This window comes from Rhinatrema bivittatum, chromosome 12 (genome assembly GCF_901001135.1).
Source record: "Rhinatrema bivittatum chromosome 12, aRhiBiv1.1, whole genome shotgun sequence".
In the NCBI taxonomy this organism is placed as follows: Eukaryota; Metazoa; Chordata; class Amphibia; order Gymnophiona; family Rhinatrematidae; genus Rhinatrema; species Rhinatrema bivittatum.
Window position 1 is genome coordinate 8711124 of NC_042626.1, and position 19978 is coordinate 8731101.

Genomic DNA, 19978 nt, shown 5'->3' on the forward strand with positions numbered 1-19978 from the left:
CACCTAGGGTGCACCCAAGCTGCAGTAAGCAGTTTCAACAAGGTGGGTCCACAAATCTTCTGTGCCTACTCCTAAGCCATAGGACGGACTTCGGCCACATATGATGGACCAGTGGGGACAGCCCGGCACACTGGTTCTGGAGAATTCCTGGAAGATACAAATTCAAGACTTTCCTTTGCCGCTGACTCAGTGTGACCTTGGGCATCAGTTTACTTTACAAGAATTGGTTAATTCCAAAAACAAAACCATTAAAATAAGCACAAGCATCATAAATAAGCTCATGGACACATTCTACAGGGGAAAATGATACCATAAGGCAAAACCAGCAGAGAAGCCTGGCAGGATCCAAATAATGCTGGCACGAGGCAGTAACAACCTCCTCCAAAACAAATCACTGGGCGCAAGGGCTTCTATTCTCTTAGCCATCACTGCCCCAGCTTAACTATTCTCTGCCTCTTTTCATCTTCTCCAGCATCCCCCTGCCCCAATGTTTCTTTTTCAAATTGCATCCCTCTCTGCTTCTGTGCTTCGCCAGCCTTGCCTGCTGCACACTGGTGGAGGAATTCAATGTTCCCTGGTGTCCCCAAAAGCAGTACCATGGAAGCTCTTAATCCCACCAGTGACAGATATGCAAGTCCTCCTCAGCAGGCCCCTCATCAGGGACTCTTAAAGGCCTGATGTTACACAGGGAGCTGATGAAACCTTACTTTTCTCCCACCCTGCCTTTCAATTCTCACCCCAGTGTTTTTCCACCATTGGGGAAAGAAACGGTATCATAAATCATGCCTATTTTTCATAAAGCTTTGACACACACACAGGCCCTTAGAATTACACCAGCGGAAAGCAATTCAGAGCATTCCACAGCCAGCATTTCAGAACACAATTCCCAGCATAAAATAGGTACCAGCCACTGAGCTCTCCATAAGCAAACATGTAAAATCCCCAAGCTAGAAAAGAGAACTAGGAAAAGTCTCTTTATCCAACCCAGTGGTGTGTGCACCTTATTATCAATGACACCGCACACAGCCTATTAGAAACCTCCTATGTATTCCCTGGAGCTCAATATCCTGCAAGCTTGGTACTTTCACAGGAATTCAAACAGCTCTCCAATAACAGCTAAAACTAAGCACCAGGATCTATGACGTATGTCAGTCAGTCACACTATCTATGTCCCACACACCGGGACAGGCAGGCATAATCTCACACAAGTGTGCATGCAAACTTCCGTTAGCCCACAGAAATGCATACACAAGAGCACATGCAAGCTCACACAAATGTGCACACAAGCTCATGTTAATGTGCAGACAGGGCTGGCAGAACCATTAGGCAAAATGGACTGGGGCCTAGGGCACTGACCATTAGGGGGCACAAGCCTTGTGGGGCCACTGGCTGCAAGCAGCAGCAAGGAGGAGGAGTCACGTTTCAGCTGCTCACGGCCCAGCATGATTTGGGCCAAGATCGGGGTGGCAGCAAGCCAGAAGATGCCTAGGACGCCTAATCCCCGTGCACTGGCCCTGTGTGCAGAAGCAAAGAAAGAATTATTTTGTTTTATTGTGTCTTATGTTCATATTGTTTTATTGTGTATGTAAATTGTAAACCGCCTAGACGGACACGTAAGTGACCCCATGTGCGGTATATAAAAAACTTTTAAATAAATAAATGAGTAAATGTGCAGAAACCGCCAACCTGCCACCCACCCATATACAACAAAACTCACTCTCACACACACACACAGCGGCAGTTATAAACCAGATTACCTGAGCCATGGTGGGCAGTTCACACTAGCATATTTATAAACGAATAGGAAAAAGAATTAAAGAGTGAGCAGACCAAATCTGCAGCTGACACAAAATTATTCAAAGTTGTTAGATTATGACAAATCACAAAATGACCTTATGAGACTGGGAACTGAACATCTAAATGCCAGATGAAATGTAATGTGGACAAGTGCAAAGTGATGCACATAGGGAAGAATAATCCAAACTATAAGCACAGGAGGATGGGGGTCCATAGTAGCATCACCACCCAGGAAAAAGATCTTGGAATCACTGTGGACAAGGACAATAATTTGAAGTCCTCAGTCCCATGTGTAGCAGTGGTGAAAAAAAGCAAATAAAATGTTAGGTATTATTAGGAAAGGAATAAACTGAGCATATCATAAGGTTTCTTTATCAATCCAAAGTGCAATTGCACCATGTATTGTTCGCAGTTCTGGTTGCCCCATTTCAAAAAAGATATAGCAGAACTAGAAGAGGTATAGAAAGGGGAGACCAAAATAATAAAGGGGCTGGAAAGGTTTCTCTATGAAGCAATTAAAGTGAGGGCTCTTCAGCCTGGAGAAGCTACAGCTGAGAGGAGATATGATAGAGGTCTATAAAATTTTGAGTGGTGAAAAACAGATAAAGGTTATTTACCCTTTCAAATCATATTAGGATTAGGGGGACACTTCATGAAGCTAATAGGTAGCACACTTAAAACAAATTACTCAGTGCAGAGGTAAACTGTGGAATTTGTTGCCAAAGGATGTGGTGACCGCAGGTGGCATGTCTGGATTTAAAAACCATTTAGACGAGTTCCTGAAGGAAAAGACCATAAACCACTATTAACCACATTGACTTGAGAAAGCTACTGCTTATTCCTGATTATGCGCACAGTTGCTTGGACTTATTCTTTGGGATGCTGCAGGGTCTGGTGACTTGGATTGGTCACTGTCAGACAGGATGCAGAGTTTGATGTATATTTGGTCTGACCCAGTATGATTGTCACTTCAGGTTATGTTATGTTACTTCATTTATGGATGTTGTATTGTTGCACGGTGAGAATTGTGGTTTAGCAGGTTACACATTTTTTAAATAAATACATTTATGTTCTCCAGTACCTTAAAGTCTCTCTCATTCCATTTGGCTCCTTGAAGTCATTGCAGACCATGAAAAGTTTAGGAAACCAAGGTAGGCATTATCCAAAAATGATGCACATAAGCTTTTGACCTACATTTTTCCACTGGCTTCAGCAATTGCACTTGTTCTCGCAGAATGATGCTGCTGCTTTATTAACATTCCACCAATCAGCTGTAACTTGCAATAATCATTACATTGTCTCTGTACTCAGTTCCAGGACCTGCTGAGCTCTGCAACCAGCATCCTGCCATAGAGTTCTCTATGATTATTTATTTATTTTTAAAGATTTGGTCCATTCTGCAGTGCTATACAGTACATAACTGGAGTGTGTGACTGAGACACATCAGCATGCTCAACGCCACCATCGAGATCACACTGAAGGACTACACAAAAGTGGCCACCTCTATACTTTTTCCAACATGCACAATCAAGTTGGGGATAGGGATTGTATACATTTTTACTCAACACCAAACGTGCAGTCATAGGCAACACTTGTACTCTTTCAAAACCTTTGTCATTCTTGCAAATCTCTTTGCACAGGATCTAGCCCCGTGATACAAATAGAAAAACTATGTAAATATTTAGGGTTATGCAAATGCAAAATTTAAGTATATATATATATATTTCACAATTTTGGGTGAGGAAGGGTGAAAGGGGTATGCCAAGCCTTAAATCTAATTTGCTGGTAGCCTGACCATTTTTGAAGATTAGCCCAGCTTTGGCAGTACAAACAAATGCTCAGTTCCATAAATACCAAGTAATTGTAAGTCTTCAAAGTCCAGTTAATACACTTTTTTTCCAACTCTACAAAACCTGCATACCCTTGTACTTTAATGGCACAGAATTTAACAGTACATATTTTCAACAGAGTTAAAAAAAAAGTATTCAGGGGGAGGATAAAAGCTTTATACCTGTGCAAGCGCCAAATTTCTAGCTATAATATTTAACTAGATTAATCTTACATATCTGCACTGCTATTCACGTATCTAGACATCCATTTACACACAGTCTGTTCTGGCTGAGAATACTACACGAGGCCCAAATCTTATGTGAAAAAATGTATTGATCCACTTCATCATGAATCATATTAATTTTGCTCAGGCAATTATTTTATGGATTCATTGAGTGTGGATGTAAGGTGTTTTACTTTATGTATTTGCTGTTTTTTTTGTTAATTGTAAAGCACATTGACCAATTTTCATTCTATACTATGGTATAGCAATAGGGACCTTTGTTTTCAGTTTTTATTTTTCCTGGAAAGTATAAGAGTTTATTACAAGGACAAAGATGATATTTACCAGGAAAAGAACAAGGCATTTTCTTCTACTGCTCTTTCCCATTTTGACTCTTGTTGCATTAGTGAACAAACAGGTTTGATGGGCACTCACACAGAAGGTAGGTCTGCATAAATTAAATTGAATATTAATTGATCTGCACACTTTGGTTATACAGAAAAATCAGCTGTATCATCTGGATTTTAATGCCCCTGTAAGTAGATTTATGGGCAAATCTTCTATTTCCCAGGTCAGTACTTAACAGATAATGAAAAAGCAAGTAGAGATTGGCACTAGAACAACATTAACAGAAGATGTTTTTAACATACAAGGTTTTTTTTTTGTTTTGTTTATTTAACTAGATCCAGGCAAACCTAAAAAAAAAAAAATGAAGCCAGAACAGTAACTGTTGCCTAAACCAATGATGATATCCCACCTTGGCCGATTTTCTTCACTACTGCACTCTGAATTTAAGAAAATCAGGTGAAAGGAGAAAAAACAGGCCTAACAAATTGATCCACACTCTTGCATGCAACCAACTTTCTTGCAGTTCAAACCATCACCATTACACAGTTCAGATTCTGAAGCTATATATCTACCTCTTAGGATCGTGGATGAATGCCTTGCATTGGCTGGAGGCAGCAGCAGCAGCTCCTGGTGTCAGCATGAGAAATGCACCAGCATTGTGCAAGAATCAGGACTAGTGCTGGAAAGGCAACTGGGAGACCTGAACAATATTTTCTTTCCACGAAAAAGCTGTATTGGTTACTGCACTGTCTCAGGGAGGACAGTGAAAGAAGCCAGCAGTCTGGATGATGCAGAGGAGGGAGTCCTTCCACATTTAACCCCACACGAATGCTGGAACAAATTCAACTCTAAAAAGCATTACAGGAGATCACTTACCACATGGGCCTCCAAAGGACAGGGATGTAAAACTACAGGAGCACAACACAGAGCCTGTTAGGGTATAAAAGTAGTTTGTGCTGTACTGGTATCTGGGCAGAGGACAGTTATAGCACACACCTGGAATTCACAAAAGGAGAAAAACACAACTGGGGTCTGCAACCTGCTGAAGCTCTGCGTTTTCTCCATTAGAGCAGGGATGGTGAAGGTCAATTTTCAGGTAAACTCATTCCGCTTTATCCACAATCATTTTCAGGATACCACCTCAATATGTAAATAAACCATTAAACCAGCCTCTGGGTGGGCAATTTTCAAAGGTTTTTAGATGGGTAAGCAGAAGTTGCATTACTTGTAACAGGTTTTCTCTGAGGACATCAGGCCATTAGTCCTCAAAGGCAGATATCATATCATCCAACGCAGCCCTGGCTGGTATGAGGATCACTTGTTAACATTGCCAGCAGGAAAAACAGAGGTTGAGGTCAATCATTGTTGGCTGAACTGGATCAAGGTTTACCAAAACCGTATGCAAACCCAGTGTACTGAAATGCAACCAAATCCAAACCTACTGAACAAATGTAGGGAAATACTAATAAATAAATAAATAAATAAAAGCCAAAAACAACCTTTCAAAATGTCAGTCTGCAAAACAAAATTCCAAAATCATGAGAATAGCCAACCTGATTTATTTAAATTTTTGTCTCTTACAGCTCAGCTACTCTTAAAACAAACTTACACAGAGCAGCCTTGATTTGTACAGATAGTTCAGGAAGTCCCCATCCTTCCCCTGTCGTCCCCCCTCCAACCAAAAAAAAAAAAAAAAAAAAAAGGTTCCTGTTTTATTTTTTGACAGTAATTTCTTTTGCTGAAAAAACCTGTAAAGGGCAGATAGTGTCCCTGCTCCTGGAAGAGTGCAAGATCGGACAATGTTTCGGTTGGATCCCGGTCACCAGACGGTCCACTTCATGCTCCTGGAGGTCCTGCCCAGAAAGCACAGAAGCTGGTCGAGGTGAAGGAAGCTCCCATCCCCTTGCCCACGTCAGATGCGGGCCAGCTGGTGCCAGATGGCAGGGGGCATAAAGCTCTCGATCTTTTCCACTGCAAAGCTGAAAGGTGCAAAGAGCGTGCCGAAGAACTGGGGGGAGGGGAGAGAAAAAAAAAATCCAAACGGCATGTTTCATTTTTGGCTGAGCTATCTACAAACACAAATATGGCTGCTGTCGTCAATTAACAGCAGCAGTAGCAACAAAAAAAAAAAAAAAAGATGAAATACACCTTAAGTGTGTCATGCACTCACAGGCAAGTCTTCATTTTTCAGTATAGTATCTACTCTGGGGAAAAAAACCCAAAACAAAACCAGGAGCCTCCAGCATGCCTGTGTACCTGCTCTACTCTCTTCCTGGATAGGGCTGCTTGGCCCACTTGTTCAAAGTCACATTTTTACACACCCCCCCATTCCATTATTGTACTGAAAACACGGAGACTTGTCAGAATGGGTCTCTCTCATTAAGGACCTACATACAAGTCTACCAACAGGACGCCAGCAGGGTGCTAGAAACAGGTTTGTGAAAACTCCTCCTGCTTGGCAAAACCACCACTAAATAAGGAGCTACCATGCTGATCATCAGCTTTGTGTTAAGTGATCATCTCACTTTAGAAATGGCTGAAGCAGTGCGGGCACCGCCAAGCCCTATGAACAGTTATCAATGAAACCAGGGGGGGCATCTTTAGCTCACTGCTCGAGTCCTTGGCTTGCACATGAAAGTGGACTACAGAGCTCTTTGAAAAAATAAGTCTACAGTTAAGAGCCCAGTTTTCTGGCAAACCAGCTTCCATCCCACTTCTTTAACCACCACCACTGGGTCCAGTTACATGTCCCAGGTAAGGGCTCAAAATGTGCATTTACCACCACCTCCTCTGCCCAAAAGGAAGTTCTCCTTTACTCCTCAGGCCAGATTATGGCAGCAGGCACAGATACAAGTCCCCTCTCTTGCTCTCACCATAGGGTGTTGACTCAACTTTAGGCTAAACAATAGAGCCTCCAGTGACCGAACAGATCCTACAACCCGACATTCACGCTAGATACAAAACACGAAACAAGTGCAGCTCAAAGCCTCGTCCCCATCCCTGTTTGCCATTAGATATTGCACAAAATGCTTGCCAAAGTTACTTCTAAACTGGTATACAATTGCACATATTCATAGTCCTCAAATTGACTTTATCATAAACAAAACCCTGCAGTGTTTATAAAGATGCAGAGTTCAGCAGGGGGTAAAAATGATAACTCCCCTTCTTGATTTAGTGAGAAAGAAGAAAAGGGCAGGGATCTGTTTAATATGTGGTAGCCAAAATTAAACCAAACAAGCTCTTCCCCTTGAAAAGAGGATGAAAAATTGCCAGCACTTTTAGCTTCCTTTACACATGATTATGCTGAATCTGGTTGGTGTTTTCCCCACACGATCCTCTGTAAACAGTCCGTCAGTCCACGCTTACGCTCATTAGCACAAGAAACGTTAAAATGGCAAACAGCTTGAAATGCAAAAAAAATAAATAACCCCCCCAAATATTTACAAGCAATCAAATACTCAATGCAACAGCACACCTCAAGAGAAGAGCACAGGGCGATGACCCTCAAGTATTTCACAAGGCAAACTTCATCAACATGGGTGACAGACCCTTGTGGGGGAGGGAGCCAAAGGTTATCACACAACAGTGATAGCTGGTGGCCAGATTTAGGGTTCCAGAAGGAACCTGATGCATGGCCCCCAATCAGCACTGTTGCTGCAGTGGCTGGACTACAGTAAGCTGGCAGGGGATGGAAGACAGGGGACAAAATCTTTGGGTAGTCGTGGATGAAGGCTCAGGGTGTCAGGATCTCAGCTCTGGTTCCAAATGAGCTGCAAGCCCAAAATAGCAAGAGGAAACCTCCAAGTAAAAAAAAAAAAAAAAAATTGTAAAAGGGTGAGACGCATTTGTCTGTAGCTTTTCCTGGCCCTTTATGTTCTTCGACAGGTGTAAGTATTGTAGCGACACCTATGTGGCATTAACAGAATCATCTTTCAAAGTGTGCAGTTCATGCCACTCAATGACACTGGGAGTACCTGTTGGTTTACTGACCAATCCCCTTGGTTTCTGGATTTTTCAGCAGGCTGGAATCAATTTGAAAACTATACCCCAAAAAATAAATAAAAGGATTGGACCTGAAGCTTCTGAGCTCACACAGATGGGCCTCTGGACCCTTCAACAGATTTCACTGTACAGTACAAACCAAATACAAGCAAATATTGTCAGAGGATAACCAGGCCATTGCCGAGCTGCATACTCCAGTTTTAACCAAAGTGAACTGAGCAGAGGTGCGCTGCCTGAAAATCTTATTTTTACTTCACGATTTTCAGCACCAAAGGAATAATTTGAAGGCCGCTCCGTAAAACTGAAGGCCATTCGTGTTAGGATAGGGCCTAATAAGGCAGCACGGCAAGAGTGGAACAGAAGCAGCCAGCAGGCAAAATATAACAGATATCCCAGCAGCATCACAGGGAGTCATCCTGGTCCAAACACAATCAGAACCAGCTATAAAAATATGCCTCAACCAACCGAGTGTCACTCGTCTAATTCTAATTACAGCTAAGGGCTTTGGATAACAGTATGATAAAAAGCAACAATGAATGGCTCAAGGGATTGTACGAATCCCCCTCCATTCCTTAAGCTTTATGTAATCCATACATCTCCTTCTGGGACTAGAGAGGGAAACTGCAATTCTCCCTTATGTTGTGGTCCTCGCTTATCATACACTCCAAGGACGCCACTTGCTGGAGGACCTCCCTCCTTTCTTTGGTAGCACAGAAGACCCTCAAGAATGACCTACTTCCCCCGACTGATTTCAAACCACTTGCTGTTCCCTCCAGCAGTCCACATCTCATGTCCCTCAAAATATTAACACCTCTCCTGGGAATCACTGCCACCATGACATCATCCTGAGTTTCAGGCCAACAGGACATCGCTCTTGTGCATTTCCAATTTTACAACAGCACATCTTCCACGTCTTCAGCATTGCCTTAATGCCCGCGTGTGTCATTTCCATTAAGCATGCACATGCTTATACACAGATCTACGTCACAGGTTTTCAAAGCCCGATCTAACCTTCGACAATGCAATGCAGGAGGTTGCACTGCATGAAATCACCTTGTGAACCCCACAACGGACATGTGCTCCCCTCCGACCCAGCCACATCACCACCAGGTACTCTCCCTCTTCTGTCCAGCAGCACCTACCGTTTGGCCAAGTCCCTTCCTCCAACCCCCAGAGATTTAGAACTCAAAATTACAGACCGGGGAGGAAGGGGACAGCGTGGCAACAAGGTGATCTTAAAGCCAACATGGATAGAAGCTGCCTGTCACCGAAACCGAAGAAAAAAAAAAAGATTAAAAATTAACCTACTTCAGAGCCAAGGAGGAAGCCGCCCGCACAGCACAGCCATGCACCTGCCTTCAGTTCCTTGCCTTTTGTTTTTTGTTTTTTTTCTTTTTATACTGTTTGCCTCAGTTTTGAGTGCTGAGTAAAGTTAGAGTGCCTCAGAAACAAAGGGAGCCTGCAGCCGCCTGAGTGGCCTTGGAAAGGGGAGGGATCTGGAGTACCAGATTTACACCTCACTGGTGCACAGTACGAGTACACACCAGGGTCACCAAGACCCGGCTCGTCTACCTCAACCGGACAGGGAAGAACCCAGCAGGATTCAAAAAGCCCCGGGAGGAAGGCTCAAAAAGAAAAAAAGTTGCCCAGACTGCAGAACTGCAGGTTTTGCACCCATTTACCATCTGCTGGAGACAGAAATACAGATGGACTGCATTACAGTATCAGTAAAACTCTGTCTCCACCTGCTGGTAGGGAGGCAAAACCCAGGAACCTGGACTGATTTGGGTATGTACAGGGAAGTGTGCATTAAATCATTGTATCTGTTTACCAAGGCTAAGAGAAAGCTTAGATATTGCCTTCTCTTCAGACAGACTTTCTAGCATTGATTTGGGAAGGATAATAGCAAATGGCATATATTTTTCAAAAGCTGTAATGCTGGGGCTTAAGAAGGGGTCACTCAGTTTTTTTGCACACTGAAAACAGCAGACAGGATGTGTTTGTTCTATGACTGACAGAACCAGGCAATCAGCCAATGAAGACATCGTAAGGTGATGATTAATGAATTCAGTTAACAGGGAAGATCCCATTTTCCCCATGCAATAATCAGGGGTATGTTTTTTCCTCTTCTGTCACCTACTCCACCCTGGCCTTTTTCCTCCTGTCCTGTCACCCTGCCCTTCTGCCTGTAGTCAGGTCCTCTGGTTTCCCCGCCTGGTTCAGTTTACAAGCCAAACGTGTGTGGTGCCAGCTACCTACATGCTGTTCTTCTGGTGATGAGGTCGAGCAGGAAGCACCCTTGTAGCACACATACCCAGGGGTGCCCTCCAGGAGAGAGAGCCTACTCTCTTTCTGGCTGCTTGGCAGGACAAAGGTCAACATGCATGTCTGTGTCGACATGGCAGTGGCAGACTAGTACCAATACAAAATATCAGATGATTCCATGTCACTTGGGACAGACTGAGTCAATCTTGGTTTTGATTTTGCTTTTACAAACAGGATTACTATTACTACACCTTCATGTATGCAGTAGGGCAAACCTAGGATTGGCTCAGCCTGTCGTAAGCAACATGAAGTCATCCCATGACCCTGCAGGGAAGCGTGTGCAGAGATCAGCTATACCACGGTTTTGCTTTAAGCCAACATGCTAACTTAACCCCAACCTGCAAAGCAGCGGTCAGCCATAAAATACATTTTTTTTTTTTTATTGAAACACCCAGGCAAGAAAACAAAGAAGAATCTTATGCTGCATGTTAACATAACATTTAATCCACACTATCTCTTTCTGGAAATCATACAATTCTGTTAATGCAGTCCTCGCAGAATCAAGCAAGCAGATTGCTAGGGCCCCAGTCACTCTGCAGTCAGCCAATTATGCACTGCACAGAAATTCATCACTGGCATGTCCAACTACATTTTTCCACATAAAGATTAGCAGAACTGTGTGCACAGGGGGCCCACTCTCAGGCCTGCCCTGGCAAAACTAAAAGCTCTATTTATATTTCGATATTTTTGATACGGCTTGTGTCATTCCTGGTTAAGCTGACTTCCTGTACACATATTTTCCTACCCTCTCTGGTTGACAGAGGGAAAAGTAAATGAATGAAAAGCCCTGGGTGGATCTGCCCTGCACCCTATTCTGCCCGTGGATTTCAGGGGACACTGCCACCTTGTGCATGAAGGTGGACCGCCATGCTTCTGGGATGCCCCGGGCACTCAGCATCCCTGAGACATGCTGGCATGAGCTGGGCATTTTACGCTTCCCGACTTTCTAAAATGTTTTAACTAGAAAAACAAAAGTCTACTGGGGTCCTGTTCACACCCAGCACGGGGTACCTGGCACCAACAATGAACTTTGTGAAGCCGCCAGGTTTAGTAGCTTCCTCTACTGTCTATTCTATGTGATGCTGACACATAAACCTAGAGCAGTGTATAAAATGACAACAGTAATTGGTTAAGACTCGATTATGGATTTCTTTTGGCTTTCCTACTCAGACTGGTCAGATTGCTCTCTGTATTCTGAGAGGCTCCTTGGGACTACTTACAGCTTTCACGAAGACTCCCATGAGTTCTGGGAACTGGTGCGTGAGCAGAGCCAGCATTGCTGTAAGGGAACACAGCCCAGCTGTGAAATGGATGAAAAATGGCAGCTCCTTTTTGGGGTATACTGAGACCTCGTGGAATGCTGCAAGCAAGAAAACCAAACACAAAAAGAACACCCCCCCCAAAAAAATACCCCATTAGGATTTCATTCTTTATTAGGCAACAGAAATAATCTACAAGAAATAACCATGCAGCCAAATAAGACATTTGTGCCCACTGTCAAGGCAAGAATTTAAGACTCCATTTGAATAGCAGTTTGAGCCATTGCAGATTTTACTACAAGCTTGCTAAATTTATTTTTTTTTTTAAACTTACTGAAAGCCTAATTTTGTCTCCGCCCCATGGGAGATTACGTATCCCTTCCAAGTCATCAGGCCAGCAAGGGATATGTAATCTCCAAGGTGCACCCTCAAAGGGACTCGTTGGCCGACACTGGTCATCCACCCATCCCTCCCCAAGCCTGACATACTGGATGAGAGAGAGGGGGGAGCGGGGGTAACGTAGCCATTTTAACCTCTTCAGGTGTAGAAAGGAAAGATGAGAATAAAGCACACAACTACTCAAATTAAGTAAAGGGAACCTTACAATTCTGCTGTCTGAACATATCTGTTACTGTGCAGATAAACTTTCTTATTTCAAAGACAAAGACTCTTTTTAAGCTGGCTATTTGTGATCCCACTTAGATACTCAAGGTACTTTTGAAGATTCCAATAACTTATTTTTGATTGCTGCAATACAGGAGGAGGACTAATGTTAAGGTCCAAGAATACCACAGATGTCTGTACTGAAGAGTGAATGTATTTATGATTCGTTAATGGGAGGTGGGATCCTCCCTCCTGTTGACAGGCAAAGTTTAACCCTGTCCATTCCAGATCCCAATCAGCCCCCTCCCATCTATCACTTGTGACAATCAAAAATGCTAGGGAGAAAAAAAAAAAAACAGAACAAAAAACAAATAGCACAGCCCATGCCAAAATCGGTCCCTCATCTCGCCTTGCTCCCTGAAAATAACCCAGGCTACATCCAGGGGCCTAAAGCTTTTTGCATACAGAAACATGGTTTCATTTTAAGATGGATGTTGAAAGGTCTTGTTTAAAAAAAAAAAAAACAAAACAAAACACAAACAGAACAAAACTTGCCAAAATGGTCACAGGAAAGGTAATTTTCAAAAGCATTTTTACAGATAAAACAGCACATTACCCGCAGAAATAGGTTTTCAAATTGCCTGCCTGACGTGCAGGTAAAGTTGTGCTCAATTGGCGTGTTCCTGGATGTGGAGTTGGGGAGGGGCTTGCACTTATGTGCGCATGTTAGAAACGTCAAACGTTGTGCGCGTGAATTTTCCAAAACGTTTTCCCTATAGCAGGTGTAATTCTATGCAGGCAGATTCAGTGGCACGCGAGTCTGCTTTGAAAACAGATGCAATCTGTACACAGTTACAAAATCACCGATGACTGCCTTCCTTCTAAATCTACGTGGTCCATATTTAAAAGCCATTTAGATAGATAACTGAAAAGTTGTCCACCTAAAATGGCGAGCCTGCTATATTTCAGCTAAATTAAGCTTTACCCCTGCAGCGCTGGAAGTGTAAACGGAGCACAGCACTGGAGCCACTGGGAGCGGGTGAGGAAAGACTCTCGCTTCCGCGTGTGGGGAGGAGGGTCCAGCTGCTTTGATATTGTGGGGGGAGGGGAGAATTGGAAATTTATTTTTTTTTAAGGAAAAACAGGGAAAGGCTCCTTTATATATAAGGTTGGGGGAAGGAAAACATTCAGGCCGTGAAAACTTGATTTATTTTTTTTTTATATACTGATGGTGCTACTTATCTGGATCTCTCTTACATCAAATTAACATCAATAATAAATAATTCCTTATATGACTTTTGTTTGGTTTAATTGTAGCCCCTGAGGCAGCGGCTAACAAGCTGCGAAACTCGGCTTGAGTCGGGCATCTTCTGAACACATCTTTCTTTTAATAAATATCGAAATAAGACTGAGGCATCTATTTTGTTTGTGTTTTCCTGACGGCTATCATAGATCGCCTACCTCTCTGCTTTCTTGGACCATAACTTTAAAACCTGGCCCGCTACACTTTAACGTTAGCTGGCTATAGGTAGTCTGATAACTAAGCATATTCAGAGGAATACATGGCACAGGTTATCTGGTTAACCTTAGCCAGATACCTTGTCCTATTGAATATCGGCCTCACATATTTTTTTTTAAAGATCTCATCTGTATGTTTCACTTTTTTTTTTTTTTTTTAAAAGACATTTTCAGCAGCAATGCTTCCTTCTTCTGCAGCTTCCCTGTATTATCAAGGGGAGGGAAGACAAATAGAAAGCAAAAGGTTTCTACCATTCAGTTAATCTAGCACCAAGACTGAGTGCCAGATCTGAGGCATAGGCTAATACGATCAAAAATAAAAAAGTGTAACTGGAAGCAAACACTGGAGAGCAGCTGAACTGTCCATGTTTTAGGGCAGATGGGGCTGGTGGATGAAGCATTAAGACATCATTCAAGCTAAGTCCTGGGACGAGAGTTCAAAACTTCCCTTTGTAGTGTCTTCTCTCTCTCTCTCTGTCTCATCAGGGCCTTCCAGCCCTTAGGTTTCTATGCTGACAAATACTTTTTCATGCATTAATTATCAAACTGTAGCTCCCATGTAGGTTACATAGATTAGGTTAAACAAGCCAAGCCAAAACATACTGTTCCTAGCCAACAAAATTAGAATGAATAAAGCTGAGAGAGAGGTAAGCAAGCAAGAAAGCGCGATATAAATGAAGAGACCTCCTTTTCAGCCTTTCGTCACATTGAACAGCACAGAACTGTTCCCATGTCAAGGCCGATTTTGGGCCTGCTGCCGTGTGAAGCCAGAGAACAGTGGGGGGAAAGCAAGCAAAAGGACCAGCACTTACCAGGCAAGAGTTCCCTGTCTGCGGTCTCAGTGCAGCTGGGATAGGGATAAAAAAGATGACCCTTCTCTAAAGGATAGGGAATTATCCGAAATGCTAAAACAAAGAGACAAAACAAATCCCATCAAGGCAAACTAACACGTTCTTTTTACATCCTTCCTATTTAAAAGCCCAGATAGGAGTATCTTTAGCAAAATATTAACAAGCCTGGAAGGTGACACAAATACATTTAATTTTAAAACATAGAAATCCAGCAAAAGGCCCCCAACCCTGCCGGCAAAACTCAGCATCTTCTCCTCCATCCCCAGCACACTGACTACTAGCCTGGTCCAAGGCCAGGGCGAGGAGGAAATGCTCAGAAACCACGATGGTGCTCGGACCTCCCTGAGATTCCAGCAGCACTAGGCTGGCCTGGCCCGTTTCCCTACAGAAAATAAAAGGATTGCAGATGTTGAAGGTGTCGTCATAGACACGTGAAAAGCGCTCTATCCTCTGCGGCACAAATCCGAATGAAGTTGAATAGTTCAGAGATTTCTAGGGGAGGGCAAACACTGATCTAATAAAAAGGTCGGTTTCTCTGTAGGAAACTAGGCCAAAGAAATATACTTACTACCCTCCCAGGTGCAGTGCAAGAGGTTCAGAGCTCCCTCGACTCTCTTCCAATGCTGTAGATGGAAGAAGGCATACGCCACTGCCTCGCTATCCCCACGCTTCAGGATGTGCTCTGGTGGAAGGATCAAGCTTTTCATTTCAAGTAAGTACTGCGGGGCAAGGAAGACGGGAGTGAAAAACAAAAACAGAGAAAGCAGAGAGATAAGGGATAAGTTTCTAAGTGCCTCACACCCCCCCATGCAGCAGTCATGAGGCACTGCCAGGCAGTTCCTGCATCCACCTTTCGTCACAGCAGTAGCTTGCCCACGAAGTGGTATCACGTGGGCTGGGAGAAGCTGAGCTCAAACTATTTGGGCTTCTAATGTGCACAAGGGTTTCTCTCGTGCAGGCGATACGCAGTTTGCACGGAAAGAGCTTCGAGTGCAGTTCCCCGGCCCTATTATATTCCCCTACAGCTAAGCATGGCACTGGATCCCACGCAAAGTAAAACTGTGAACAGGAAGCGTGAACCTTAGGGAGAAGCAAGAGAGACGGTGCAGAAGCGCGCCACGTTCCTGCTGAAAAGCTCCCTTACAGAGGAGACAGGGGTCTAAAGAGCCGTGATCGTGCACGGAGGGCTACGCCTCTCCACCACCACCACCACATTTCCATCAGGCGGTGGTGGAAGCACAGGACAAGGCGACCAACATTTGTATTTTTTATTTTGTTGGGGGAAGGGATGGTTGGGGAGCATTGATCACATTTCTCCCTGGGTCTTTTCCTTTGAAAAGGAAAAGATCTTTATTTTCCTGTCTTCTTTCCTTGTTGGGAACATCAACAGTAGCATAAATCATCAAAATTAACCATTTTAACACCCAAAAGGAAATCCCCCTCTCATTTACAAGGGTTAAGACCTCTAGCAAAACCTCATTAAGAGAGGGATGATAGTGACACTATGTTTACTGACTTATCCACAGCTCCTTACAAGCAGTTGTTACAGAGAAATGTTTTATTCCTTTCTTGGCGGTGAACAATGTTGGACAACTGAAATTAAATTTCTCTTTTTCCCTTATACAACTCTCGGAGGAGCTTCAGAACCAGTGGAAGAAATCTCCCCTCCCCATCCCCACTGCAGCGTTCATAAACATCTTTCCTCCAAGTCCCTGCCTGTGAAAACCGACTTCAGAGTAAATTATAATAAATGTCCTGCTCAATACTACCTGCCTTTCATCTTTTTCCTTTTCTCAATCTCTTCCTCCCCACTTGCAGGTTTATTTCAGCAGATGTCACAATCTGTGAGATTATTGATTAATCCAGTTTAGGGACCTAACTTTTCCCATTCAGGTTCTTCCAGGAATGCAGCAGAGGCTGTGCCCTTAGTCAAGTAAAGGCACATTTGCTGGCTGGCTGAGCGCTAGGTTCAATATTTAAGGCCTACGCGCTGAAGGATAATATGCTTGCTAATCCCCTTTAATCTTCTCTTGCTGTATTTTATGGGGTTGTTTTTTTTTTTAAACACAGCAGAGATCATCCACGCATAGGTCCCGCTGTGGGAAAACAAACAAACAGTCTCAAATATCTGACCTCCGATATGACACTGGCTATTCCACAGTCGAAAACTGGTATTTAAACCAGCAGGGAAGAAGGGCCTTCCATGCAGGTGAACATGGAACTGCTCAACCAAGAATCTGTGCTTAACAGCAATGCTATGGAGCTTGCACAAATCAGACCATGCATGTACTTTGAGGAAAGTCCCTAGGGGTGTGTATGCGATTGCTCTCTTACACCCTTATATACACTATGAGCCTGAATTTCAAAAGCATTTACACGCTTTAAACTGGGCTTTACACCTGTCAATGCACATTACTCGTGCAAGTGTTTAAATCTTTAAATAAAGTGGGCTTTTGAAAATTGCTACAATATGAGATTGAACTGTCGGTAAGTGCACTTAATGTGGTAAAACCAGACACGTGTAAATGGCTTTTAAAATTGCTACAATGGTACGTTCTGTTTACATGTGTAACACCTTTCAAAATTCACCTGTATGGGAGTAATGTTCAAAAGGATTCAGGTGTGTAAAAGCAACATCTCTCATAGAAACTTGCTAAAGCCCATTTACACACACAAAACCTGCTGCGTATACTGTAGCAATTTTCAAAAGCACACTTCTAGAAAATTGCCCTCTTATGTATACTGCTCAAAGAAAAAAAAATATGGAATTTGTATCTTACACACCGCTCACTGGACAGAGACAATGGAACACACAGCCCAGGACGTGTTCAGCTTTGATGCAACGTCGCACTGTGTCAGAAAAGCGAGCGAGGATCTCAGATCAGTTACCACAACACCCGAGCACGCGAGGGTAAACAAGGTCATTTTTAACAGTAAGCCTGGAAGAGACATCCCCAGCATGTCTCCCGCACAGGTAGTTTATTCTCAGAAAACCGTTAAGGGCTAAAAGATCTGAAAATAACTGCACTGACAACACAAAATGCAAGCTTCCCAGCAGCAATAAACAAGCCCCCAAGGATAAGCTAGAGCAACTCTTCACTCCTCTAATATTCATTCAGCCGGGGGCGGGGAGTGTTTACATCTGGGTGAACAATGAGCCTTCCTTGAATCTGGGAGCATGGAGGTCCCCCTTTAAAGGGTATCAAATAATAAAGTCCTCCCTGCAATCTTCTTAACCCTCCCCGCCCGAAGCCAAAGGCTAAAGAAAATCAGTCTGTGACAAGCTGAGACCGAGATGCCCTGCTTTTGATCAGTCATGCACAGAGGCGGCAATTTTTTCCAGCAATTTGCTTCCACGCTGGCCGAGAACGGACAGGCAGCCACGTAACACAGCAGAGCAAACACGCGGTGCGGCTCAAAGACTGCTTACCTGACGCGAACGTGAAACTGCATGATCACAGGTGTACCACGCCATACACCCTTAAAAGGCAACACAGGAACATTTTGTTACAGCAATCTGGTAAGTCAGTATCTCAAAGAAAGGATCAGATTTTCTGTGTGTGGCGGGGGGTTTCGAATTTCTGTATCCGGAGACTGTGCTGGCACTGAGCTTTGATATTTGTCTCACACAAGAGAATTCAATTTTGCATCAGACATGAAGCAATCTACATTTTTAATTAAAAGGCCACACAACAGCCTGCTTTACAGAAATGCACCCTCTCTCCTCAGCACCGTCTTTTCAAATCACCTTTAAGAGACGAACGTAACCAAAACGTCGAAGAAATATTTTCTTCCCAATTTTCAAGTGACATCAAGAACAGTTTGCTCTGGTGTCTGCCATTAGTGGGACAAGAGGCAGCAGCAGCAGGAACATCTGCCTCTAGGTACGGGGGAAACAGTTTTACCAGATTCTTCAGCAGGGTGACCACTGTTATAACCTCATGACTGAGCATTTTACACCGGAGTCAACCTTTGGGCAAAATTACTGCAGGCTTCAGATTTGTAGATCTTTTATATATTTGTTTTCATTATTTGTAAACAGTGCCTCAAATACATGCTCTGGGTAGTGAATAGCAAGGAGCAGTATAACAACAAATAGCGTACAAGCGAGTACACAACAGGTAGCGTGGGGTTTATGGGGAGTGCAATAACCATTTTCTTTAAGGTGGATATGTTCAGAGTCCATATAGGTCAGTACATAGACACAAGTACCATAGGACCAATATCTAAAGCGGGAACATATAAAACAGGAACAGAGGGGGGAAAAAAAGCACTTACTAGATTGGATGGGATTTGATGGGTTCAATGTGTGCTATGGTACTTATCTGGGGGGCAGTTCTGGATCAGGGTCTTTGGGTCGATAAGCGTGGCAGTAAGGATTTTTTTGGTTTTGAGGTTGTTTCTGGGAAGGTGGACCTAAACAGCTTTGCACGGTTTTCTGAATCTTAGGTAATCCTTCACGGCCCTTTGGGACGGCATGCTATAGTTTGGGTCTCAGGCAAGAAAAGCCTTTATTATTTTTCTCTGGCAATTTGGCCTGGGCCATGTGGGGGGGAAGAGACACTGATCTCTCGTGGGGCGGTGTGTCTTGTCCACGGTAGAGGAGGTTCAGTTTTAAATGCCCCTGAGAAACCCGGCAACTCTGCCGCCACAGATGGCATTTAAGTCTCGAGTACGTTCAAAGCCATCATTCATCCCATAAAATCACAAGAAGCACAGACGCAATCAATATTAACCAAATACCTACAAGGAGAACTCGTAGCCTAAAGATTTATTTGATCTTGCTCCTATGCGCCTCTAATAGGTTCCAGCTTCAGCAGATTGTAAGGCTGTGCTGTCTGTGTCAGACCCCTTTAAAGTGAAGGAGGAAATCTGCCAACATTTCTCCCCACCCCTCCGTTAAAAAAAAAAAAAAAATCCACCCTGGCTCCAAAAAATCTGGACAGAAATTACCTTATGAAAAAGAATGCAAGAAAAGTTTTGCTAAGATGGGACGTTTCTAGAAAGAGAAACTCACAAGCATCCTGAAGGACATCTTTGCTACGCAGACACAAGGATTTATGCAAGACCTGTTGGCAGGGTGGGGTGAGATCTTTTTGGCTTACAGAGGGTAAAAATACAGAGCAGGTCAGCAAAAAAAAAAAAAAAAAGAAATATTCGATCTGACATGGCCTGACAAAAGGAAAAAAAAAAAAAAAGATATTTAAAGAAGCAGGCAGGTG

At 43.4% G+C, this 19978-nt stretch overlaps 1 protein-coding gene across 3 annotated transcripts in view; it reads right to left on the reverse strand.

The window, feature by feature from the left end:
• Positions 1-5734: 5734 nt before the first annotated feature.
• The window catches only part of ST7L (suppression of tumorigenicity 7 like), a 38018-nt gene continuing 23774 nt past the window's right edge, over positions 5735-19978 (reverse strand). For all 3 annotated transcript variants that reach the window (XM_029572283.1, XM_029572282.1, XM_029572284.1), the window contains 4 exons: positions 15325-15475; positions 14718-14810; positions 11746-11885; positions 5735-6206 (listed from right to left, as the gene is read on the reverse strand). In XM_029572283.1, coding sequence (XP_029428143.1) covers positions 6111-6206; positions 11746-11885; positions 14718-14810; positions 15325-15475 — 480 coding nt within the window. In that variant the 3' untranslated portion in view covers positions 5735-6110. The remainder of the gene's footprint in view (positions 6207-11745; positions 11886-14717; positions 14811-15324; positions 15476-19978) is intronic.